The sequence below is a fragment of the Clarias gariepinus genome, chromosome 3 (assembly GCF_024256425.1).
Source record: "Clarias gariepinus isolate MV-2021 ecotype Netherlands chromosome 3, CGAR_prim_01v2, whole genome shotgun sequence".
Taxonomy (NCBI): Eukaryota; Metazoa; Chordata; class Actinopteri; order Siluriformes; family Clariidae; genus Clarias; species Clarias gariepinus.
This window is the reverse complement of record NC_071102.1, coordinates 41,068,963-41,080,179: the sequence shown is the minus strand read 5'-3', so window position 1 is coordinate 41,080,179 and position 11,217 is coordinate 41,068,963. Positions and strand designations below refer to the sequence as shown.

The 11,217-nt window shown below is 41.3% G+C and overlaps 1 protein-coding gene across 1 annotated transcript; it reads right to left on the bottom strand.

Annotated features, from left to right (window-relative positions):
- Window positions 1-1,487: 1,487 nt before the first annotated feature.
- Window positions 1,488-9,449, bottom strand: rnd3a (Rho family GTPase 3a). The gene is made up of 5 exons (XM_053492530.1): window positions 9,217-9,449; window positions 9,031-9,118; window positions 4,605-4,714; window positions 3,398-3,532; window positions 1,488-3,051 (listed from the first exon to the last, which is right to left on the bottom strand). Exons 1-5 carry the CDS (start codon window positions 9,364-9,366, stop codon window positions 2,803-2,805), a joined length of 732 nt encoding a protein of 243 aa, XP_053348505.1. The 5' UTR covers window positions 9,367-9,449; the 3' UTR covers window positions 1,488-2,802.
- Between the last annotated feature and the right edge of the window lie 1,768 nt (window positions 9,450-11,217).

Here is an 11,217-nt window from a genome sequence, read left to right as displayed (position 1 = left end):
TGCTTTTTTTTGGTCATGTGACTTAAAAGATAATACAGCCAACTAACTTTGCTAACAGAGCAAACTGGAGACTAAAATTGCATTTTAACCCCGATGGCACGAGAAAATATTTCTCGATCCATTGTGACGCTTGTGCATTAGAGTCATGCCAATCCGATCAGATCAGAATACATAAAAAATTATAATAAACTCAAAATTGAACATTGAGGTTTGTAATGTGAATAGTTTTTCTGCAGCGCTAAACATTAAACACACACACACACACACACACACACACACAGTGACCCTAACACTCTCCCTCACTTCTAATCAGTGATCTGCATAGTCGAATACCAACCGTTTTACAATTAAACACTCTCACTTAAGACTTGAGGCTCCACGCTCTACAGTCTGGACAGACAAAAACATGACATTCTAAACATTTAACTGGAAACCAGTCATAACTAAACTCCTTATGCTACTGGTGAAAATGGTGTGATTATACAGTGTCATTATTTACCAGAACAGCTGTTAGTCATGAGTTAGTTGTTAATTGAAGCCATGTTTAACCAGCAAGCAACATTTCACCGAGGTCACTCCTAAGCTGCACAAAAGACATGAACAGCATGTAATCTGGTGTCACTTCTGTTTAAAGATATGGAAATACAAACACATCGGGGTGTTCAGTTATAGAAAAGTGATCGTTGGCCGGATGGAGTGATGCATCCTGACATAAAGCAGAGTTTACAGTTCCACCCTTAATTCTGTCATTTTCCAATAACAGCCCTTCCTGAAGGAGTGGACGCACATGACATCACAGCTTGGATTTTATCCAGTTTTGGCGATTCGTCTTCCGGACCAGCGGCATTTCTCCCCCCTCATATGTATCTTATAAAGCTATCAATGCTGAAGACGGTTTTGCGTGTATTGATGTTCCCAGAACATTGTTCTAACTGATGTATTTTTAATGAGTTTTTCCCTTATATTTTAATGCTCTTGACGTTTTATCTGTTCTGATATTGTAATTAAATGCAAGTCCTAAGATTGAGAAAGTTAGGGTTTTCACCCTCTCTAATGGCTAATAAGAAGGCTGCAGGCGGGCCTGGTGATTGTTTTTGCCGTATACACTCGTGTGGATCATAATTAACACTGAGGTTCAACCACAAATCCTAGACCTACATCAGTGTGGACGAAATGGCAACTGGTTACTATCCGCATGCATGCTATACAACAGTAACAATACTTTACTTGGATTATAGTTTTTAAAACATAAAAATGTATGCATTTAACTGCAGAACACGTTATATGGTTGTTGCTTCACCATGTCCTCCCAGATCTACTAAATAAAAAAATAAAAAAGCAGCTTGTCATGTTACTGAGAAATCCAAACACGCAAATTCCGCTCATCTGAAACACTACCTGTTGAACATCCTCCTCACCACATCTGGAGTAGAACAATAAGAATACAACTGAGCTGTGGTATAATGGTCATGCTGTTGTTAAAATGATTTCCCCCCCCCACATATACCATTTAGGAAGCTGGGATCAGAATGCAGGGTCAGACAGGATACAGCACCTCTAAAGCAGACAGGGTTAATAGCCTTGCTCAAGGCAGCTTGCTCAAACAGTGGCAGCTTGAACCTCAACCTTCTAATTAGGCAGCCAGAGCCTTAACCATTTGAGCCACCACTTCCGGAATTTGAGGAATGGTGAGGGGCATCAGACATCCTGCGCAGTCAGACTGAACTTGACTGATTTGGTTTTTATCATGAAAGATGGGGCCGAGCTGAAATTAAATGAAGAAATGAAATTTCTTACAAAGAGAATGTCCACCTGTCTGTCTGTCACTTGCTGGTTAAAACATCATGCCAGTCAGTTATACGATACATTAAAACAAGGCCAGCTATGACTCTGGTCTTCATCAAAAACAATACCAAAGATACACATTTATTTATTCATCTACCCATCACTCAGTCTATCATGGTTTTTTTCCCCCCTCTTTAAAAATAGGCCAAACAAACCCTTCTACATGGATCCGATCCGTGCAGTGAGGATTTAGTCCCATCCACGCTGCCAGATTTAGAAAGTGACCATTTCTATATTTATAGAGAAAAAAAAAAAAAAAAAACCTCAGGATGTGTGATTTGCTTTTGAAATGGGTTGTCGACGTGGTGTATCCATGGTGACCATGTGTGTTCAAGAAATTTTAGCTGAGCTCAGCTGTAGAGAGCGAACATCTGGATAAGCAGCCATGCAAAAAAAGAGAAGTCAATCTTAAGCACAGTGATGAACAGATCTCTTCACTCTCTCTCTTCTGCTCACGTTAGTTTCAGTGAAGACTAAAAGAACGTTTGTTTCTTTTATCTCACTTTCAAAGCTGTGCGTTTTCCTCGACCTTACTTTTTTGTTCTTAGCAAGACAATGTTAAATGTAAGACATCTCAGATATCATGGTTCAACTTCAAAACCGATTCCTCTTGGTAAATTTAGCTGAAGCCACAAGTTCCTGTTTCGCTTCCCATCAGGAAGTGTGTGTTTCTCAGGATCCGGAAGTGCGGCCTCTTGTTAGTGCACTTCCTCTAAGCGGGGGAGAGGGGGGATACATGGTTAGAGGGGTTGGAAGGGGGGGTAGACAAGGCATGGCATGAGGACAGTTTTAACTTGCTGTCAGATTACAGGAACGAGTCTCTCCTCAGCTGTTCCTCTTTCACACTTATCCCGTTTCTTTTTTTTTCCTCTCCTTTGTTTTCCCCCAGCCATCTCCGCCATTCTCCCACTGGTTCTCCACCCGCACATCCCAGAATGCCTTTTTCTCTAGGTAAGATCACATGACTGTGCAGCTCTTCGCTTTGTCCTTGCGAAAGTCCGTTGCGACGGCAGCCAAGTCAGGCCTGCCGGGCATGTGCGAGATGCGCTTGGTCGAGCGTGCAGTTTTGTTGCGTTTGACGGTTTTGTTGTTCTTGTTGACGCAGGCGAGCGTCGCTACGTGGAAGATGTCCCGCACACTGTTCTCAGACTGCTGCGCTGAGCACTCGATGTACGGCGCAGAGATCTGTTTAGCCATCGCTGAACCCTGAGACAGAAAGAAGCAGGGATGATTAATTTCTCTCCCCAAGCCACATATTCCAGTTTTTATTCCAGTTTATGTGAATTTACAAAAAAGGTGCAATAAGATGAAAGTAGTATTTTGAGCATTCAAGCATTAAATTTTTTTTTTTTTTAATTACCCCATAATTACCTCATATTGCATCATAATTACCTCCAAAAGTCTTTCCATTTCGAGGCAAAATGACATGAGCATGTAATTAAGGGTGCAGATAGAAACCAAAGTTTCATCGCAATCTTGGAACACCACACTTGTGCCACAAATCGCATGAACACTTAAAGCGTTAGAATCTTAAACAGTGTTGGCATCTCACCTGATCATACGACACTGGCATCTGTCTGTGATTGGACAGCTCCACCAATGTGTTCAGGTCTGTTCTCAAATCCGACTTGCAGCCCACTAGCAGCATCTTCGTGTTCGGACAGAACTCCTGGATCTCTCCTTTCCACTACAATAGAGCAAACCATGAGAAACTATTTAATTATTATTATTTTTTGATAAATAAATAAAAAAAAAAAGGGACATCTGGAGACTAAGGACCAGCTTTAAAACCATTTCCCCAGGACGTGAATACAATCCTTCATTTTATTTCTCCCTCACACTAGGTAGTAGCTCTTAAATCCCTCATTGGGTCTATCTCATGAGTGATCTCTCCCTGCTTTCACAGTCTTCTAGGTGATCCGCATTCCTTTTCCCCAACACAGCACAGAACAAGCACAAGTGTGCACACACACACACACGCACATCTTCAAACCGGAGAGTTTAATCTCCAATAATGCTATGCTGGAGCATTTATCTACAGTGCGGTCGCCAGGATCCGGCTTACTAGGACACACACACAGCCGATTGTTCCCTCAGGAACATGAGCACCTTTCCTTTCGGCCTTTCCCATGATCCTTTGGCACTGCCGTTTTGCTCGAAGCGGCCTGAAAGTCCCATTTCACTCAGACCTGGGATCATTTTCTACTTCTTGTAACGATGACACCAAATACAACTTCAGGATGAATTGAGTGATCGTTATTAACCCTCATGACTGAGCAGTGGAATGCCTCAGAAAGTCAATTCAATATTCATTAGCTACAATGTGAACAATAACGCACACAGGACACGGGGGTCTATTACTCCTGGCATTGTATGGGCTAACTACCCCCTCTCACATAGATCTGACCTTCTCCCGTTTCCATCCCAGAGCTGTGATGGGTTAAATGTAGACATCGCACTGGATTATTTGAGAAAGGTCGTGTTGTGCCCGTTTTCCCACATCCCAGCTCCAGGTGTTTTACTGGGATTTGATTCCTCTTTAGGATGGGAAGTGATTTTTAACATCTGATAACTCTTGGGTAAAAGAGCTAGTAGAAACCAACACACCCCCAACACAAACAAAAAAATAAATAAAAAAACAATTTCATACATTAAAATTTGCCTTGGGGTGATCTCATGACTATTGATCTCTTGAATATTGAAACTGGGTTTATATTCGGAATATACTATTTATATTGGTAAACCTAAGTGGTTCAGACCTTTTTAATGACACTGTCCAGCGTCTCCGGGCGGCTGATATCGAAGCAGATGATGACTGCGTCCGAGTCAGGGTACGAAAGCGGCCGGACGTTATCATAGTACGGTGAGCCTGGAACACAAATGCATTACACAAAGCTGAGTCGACATGTGTATACAAACACGTTCAGGAACTCAAATCTGATTGGGATTGGAATGTATGACATTAAGAATTAAAAAGTAAAAATGTTGCGTTAGAACAAACATGTCCTACGAATACACCACCTTCTTGCTAACCGACACAAGATGTTTCTTAAAATAACAAGAGCGGCTCTGAAAACTTTGAGCGAGGATGAGGTTTAGTGGCTGGGCTGAATTATACAGCTCTCAGCCAAGAATCTGGGGAATTTCATGGTTGTGTCCGGTGTGACACATGGGAGGTCTGTTCTCAACCCAAGTGCGAGTTCATACACACATACAGAGAGAGAGAGAGAGAGAGAGAGAGAGAGAGAGAGAGAAACAAGGGGGGGGTGGGGTAGCAGGCACACAGTGTGATCAATAAGGGGTCTGAAAAGGAAGCCGTTTTATCCCATACTCAGCCTCAGGCACAGGATATCGGGTCTGATCACCTTTTGTACTCGTTGACCTTCAGGATCTTCAAGCCTGTATTCGGAAAGGTTCTCCTCACTTTCACAAAACACTTTTTAAACTCTTTTAAAATTTTTTTTGTTTGTGAGTACACAATGTGGCAAACATAACGGAAAAAACTTCTAGCTTTCTATCCCTCCTAAATATTTCCCCAAACCTGCTCAAAACCTTCCTAATCTCAGTAAATCCCAGGCAGAGTCAGATAAAGAGTGTCTACAAACAGGAGTCAGGAAACAGCATTCATCAAGCTTTAAAAATTCCCAGACTCTTTGTACGAGTTAATATTCTTAATTCCTGTACAATCAGTATGCTCGAACTCCCAGTGAAAAAAAAAATGTGAGCAGGTCTAAGTTTGGGCGTGTGTGGTGCACCGTTTGTGTTTGATATGCATTAATACGAGACGTTCTAAAGACTTGCTGGTGTGAAGGAAATCCCTTAAGTCCCGACATTTTACAGCATCTCATTACCTCACGTTAAAACTAGCTTCAGGACATTTCCTTCTGCTTAAACAAATACACGACCATATATATCCATCTTGCTGGCACATGAAACCCTTTGCTCTGTGGAATGTCCAGCTGCTCCTGGTTTGTTCATACGAGTATATTTAGAGCTGACCAGGGTGCCACACACCCACACCATGAACACATGCGTCTCCATTCCTTTATTTCAAAAGGTTTTAAACTTCTTTAAAGCTTCATATAGCATCAACGTCGGGATGAGAAAAGACTGTGGGAACTGCATGCTTCTGCAGGAGTCGTTCTAATCCGATTTCCGCTCTAACCGGGTACGAATCCTCTCGTTGGGAAATAATCGTTCATGTGACTCCAGAGTTTTCCCCAAGCTTGTTTTCACAATGGGTGCTTTGTAGCAAACCTTTCGTCTGAGGAATGTAAGGCACGAGGGTCGGGATCAGACTCCTGGGCTAAGAGATGTGAGGAACAGGAACAGGCGAAGTCCTGTCTGCTTAGATTAGGTGCGTGTGTGGGTGTGTGGGTGTGTATGCATGCAGCCTGCCTATGCCTTTAATAAGAACTTAGAAAAAAAAAAAAATCTCTGTAAACATCTAACCATTTAAAAGGTGGCACGAAGCCGCAAATGCTTAATCGTATCTCACACCTTTCATCATCTGGGACATGAGCAGAAACACTTTGGAGAGCCAGGCCAACTGTCTTGTCACCTTCCACCTCTGTAGGCAATACGACACTCAATACTTACTCATCTTCTATACCGCTTAATCCTGTATTCAGGGTCGCAGGGACCTGGAGCCTATACACCTCAATAAAACAAGGTCTACCATACAACTAAGATTCTGAAGTTCAGGCTCTCATGGGAGCTGCCAGCTTGATCAAAGTGTGAATTAAAGTGCCATTTAAAAACTAACACTTTTCCTAAAAGGCAGACAGCCAAACTGCCATTATTTAAAAAATAAATAAATAAAGTGTCAGGCAGCATGCCCGGTTCGAACCAAATGGCAGAGTTTAAAGCCTTAATGAGGACCATACTGCCTGCTTGAGCTCATTATCTGGCCGTCAGATAACACTGAGGCAAAAGGCAGCTCAGTACACGAGCCAGCAGGATGCATGTGTGTGTATTGATTAGTGCTACTGGGGGATAGGCTCTCTTCAAAGGCTGGACATTTAGCCCCTGGTCTTTTTGACTCTACATGATGACACCCTTTATCAGTAAAGGAGTTATTGGGGAGGGGGGGGGAGAGATGAAATCAGGATGGCCTGAGTGTTACACCTGCAGGGAACATTTAAAGTGGGCTAAATTCAGTTCCTCACCTCAACACACATTCTACATGAATGATGCATAGTTAAGGTGTAAGGAATTGTAAAATTTTGCACCAGCCCAGCCAGAACATGAATGTTCATAAACATAGTATAAAATCAGACAGACATGCTGATGTGAAGGGTTACTGCCAAATCGAAAAAGATAAAGCAGCCTTTCTTCCTGTATAAAAACAGACATGCTGAGCCTGATCTACAGTACACAGTCTGAACTGGAGTAAATGGTACCAACAACAAAGCAATTCAATCACTCCATTATGTACAATAAGTAAATGTATGCGAGGCAATGACAAAATCTTAATCCAAGCCCATTTTGTACTACAGAACTGGCAGAATTTTCCATTTTGATTAGTTGAAATGTTCTAAAATGTCCAGCCAAAAAAAAAAAGTTTACACAATTTACACAAAACTATAAAGGGTCAATAATACGAGATTTAAATGCAAGGTTATTGACTTGCCTTCCTTAAGAAAGAAAAAGCACAACAACTGGACAGTCTAATTATGTGTAAATAAGAAAAATTATTGCAAATTGTTGTTCCACCAGTACTGACTTACTAAGATTTAAACATACTTTCTCATTCCGCTTTGATTGCGTAATCATGCGTCTTGGTACTCTTGATCATCAACACGTTCACAAGTGTGCGTCTGCCACCAATCCTGTCTATCACTCTCTTGTTCCATCTTTGGCTCACTTTTACTCTTTCGTATTAACACCACGCTCATAATGTGTACACAGACACACTGCCTAGACAGACAGGTTAAACAAAAGTTGTACTCGGAGTCAAATTGCAATCGTGAACACATTCCACAGACCACTTCATGCCAAATTCCAGCCTTTCCTTCAGCGGCGAAGAAACAACGTAATTGCTTACAGACCATGGGATCAAGCACAGTACCCCAAAGCCTAGACACACAGACGGGCGCCTCCCAGGTAGCTCGTCGCTACCGCAAATAAATCAACATCAAAAAAAAAAAAAAAAAAAGGCTGAGCTGAAGAGATCCCCAGGAGACGTCGCCACTCTTTCAGGTCTCCAAAGTGATGGTGCTGCGGTTTCACTCTCCACACTCACTCGCTAATGAGTGTGTCAGAACCATTTCTCAGCACTCACAAGAAAGGGCGTGGTGGGATTGTGTGTTCGGACAGTGGGTGGGCAAGGGAGCAGGATCAGCTGTTCCTGCTTTTGTCTGAACAGATTTGTTTAAGAAGAAAAGTTAAACAAACTGGAAACCATTCTACGATACGACCTCATGGAAGTCTTAAGAGTGTTAATCACAGTGCGCAAGACGATCACGACAAAGTCTCTACAGAAGTCTTGATTCTCTAATGATTAAACAGGATCTGGACTCCCACGTTTCCAAGTGTTGTCCCACATTGTCTATGCTCGCAATGGGTCAGCGCCCGTCACATTGCATGGAATTCTTTCCCTTGGACATGTCCAGGCATGATGAGAAGACATTATCAAGTCATCAGGGTCAGCCCCTGAACACTTCACGTCCTCAAACCAAGATGCCTTGACAAACCAGATTCGCCATGATAACCAAGCGGTGAAGCAAGAACAATGCACATTTTTAAGCCTTTAAACTAATAACACTTGTATCACAGTTAGCATCTTTAACACAAAAAAAGGTAGAGCCATTTAATACGTACTACTGATTTTCAACTAATTTAAACAGCTTTTAATAAATAGTACAATGACACTTGTCCAATGCAAACAGGGTGATGTTTAAAAGTGTTAGCACCCTGTAATAAATTTACAGTGACACTTGTGTAATACAAATAGGGTAATGTTTTAAAGTATTGGCACCCTTTTAATAGATACAGTGCCACTTTTGTAATGCAAATAGGGTGATGTTTATAAGTATTGGCACACAATCTTTTTGTCTTTTCTTTTTTTAAACATCTGGAATGACCTTTTAATGATGTTTTAAAGAGTGTGGTGCAGAGTAAAAAAAAATTAAAACAAAAAATATTTCATTCTACAGACATTATGCGAGTGAGAGGTACACTTACCTGAGGTGTCCCACAGGCTGAGCTCAATCCTCTGAGAGTCAATCTCAAAACTTGCTGTGTAATTCTCAAACACGGTGGGCACATAGTTCTGCACATGAAAACACATTATTACCCATGGAGGGAAAAAAAAACACCAACTATGATAAACAGTTAGCCTACACAAAGATGTTCGTTAAGGGTACTCACTTCAGGGAAACAGTCTTTAGCAAAGACGTGAAGTAAAGCAGTCTTTCCACACTGACCGTCTCCCACCACCACTATCTTACACTTCAGGTTCTGACTCGCGGCCATTCCTGGTTGAAAGGACGACTTTTGACACGACCTTCTCTCCTTCATTTGGTTTTTTTTTTTAAATTAATTTATTGAAAAAAATTAAACAGATAAAAATCCGCAGACCGTGACACAGCAAAATCCCTCTCAAGCGCCCGCTCCGATGAACTCGCGCACAAGGCACGAGCGCCGGCGTTTTTATAAGCGCCTCCTGACCAATCCCAGAGCCCGGAGCGGGGGTTCTGTCCCCGCCCCCTTTTCTACTGCATGCTGCGCGTGGACGTAGGTGTTTTCACGACCGCGCAGATACGATGCCAAGTATGGGAGGCCAAAAGTGACAAACACTCAAATCTTCGTGTTTATTTCTCCCACAAGTGCTAGAAACTCGTCTTTAATTCCACAATACAGTTATTTAGCTTCTAAATTGTCCAAGCATTAACATCTATTTGATTTTAAAGATAAGATTTAACATATATATCTAAGGCATCTGGTGAAAACTGAAAGTCTGAGAGCATTTTCACTTTAGGTATGATTGCTTCACACCATGTCTGAGTACAAATGTCCCTCCGTCTACTTTCCCTCTGGTCATCTATATAAATAAAAGAAAGGTTTTGTCTGTGCATTGGTCAGAACCTGTTCTTTCGATAATATCTTTACGTTTCATATATTGGAGGACCCAAAACCAGTCTCAGAAAAATGTCCATCTGTATGTCTGTCCACTGGCACAAACTGACTGGACTTTGCTAGTCCTTATGTATTTGCCTAAAGTTAATTCTGTGCCAAAAGTGAAATCGAAATGTTGAGTAGAAGGGAAGTTATGAGATGAGCAGTTTTGTGTCAGATTACAAACTGGACGTTTTGTAACCGTAAAACAGTGTACCGTGCAGGCATCAAACCGTCTTAAAATGACCGCTGGACAGCATTTTATGAAACTTTTGCAGTACTTAGATATCTGCCTAACCTGAACCATAAGTAAATTCATAATGTTTTTGTAAACATGATGTTATGAACTGAATTGAATAATCTACTTAAAAAAACGACTTAAGCTACTTGCTCAATGTAAACAAACATCTGCACCAATCAATATTAATTAGAAAAGCTAAACTAAATACTTTTACTGGGATTAGTTAATACTGTACCACTGAAATGGGCCAGGGGTAGCTCAGTGGTTAAGGCATTGGACTACGGTTTGGAAGATCCCAGGTTCAAACCCCACAACCACCAAGTTGCCACTGTTGGGCCCTTGAGCAAGGCCCTTAACCCTCAACTGCTCAGATGTATAATAATATAAAAATTTAAGTCTGCCAAATGTAAATGTATGAAATAATAACAGTGCTGAAGTGGTATAAGTGAATTGTAATGTGCTGGAGTCATTTTAAAACAAAACTTAATTCTTATCCAATCTACTTATTTGATGTCTCATCTGTTATTCACTCTACGATTACCGAACAGGGAGTGGATTTGGCTGATGACGAAAGTAATACGACTGAGTGTAAACAAGGCGTCAGATACTCCACCTTACAAAATTTTATTACTTTGATTAAATACATTAGGCAGAACCTTACAGTACAGAAAGACAGACAGATGTGAACATGGGCTTCAACCTAAAATAATAAAATCACTGATTATATTAAAGCTGATCAGCTTATTTTAAGCTCTAGCCTTTTAACTATTTCCAAAAACTCATTAATGACAGGTAGTTATGTTAAGTCTTTGATATTATTAATGCTGTCCCACACTCAGGCACACTTGTGTATCTACAGATATTTTTTTTTTGGTCCGCTTACGTGCCATCCAGGCAAATTACCGGCAATTTGAGAATGTCAATTAGCATGTCTTTGGCAGGAAACCCACCAAGTACAGGGGGAACATGCAAACTCTAGAGACCCCGAGGTGGGAATAAAATCTAGATCCTGG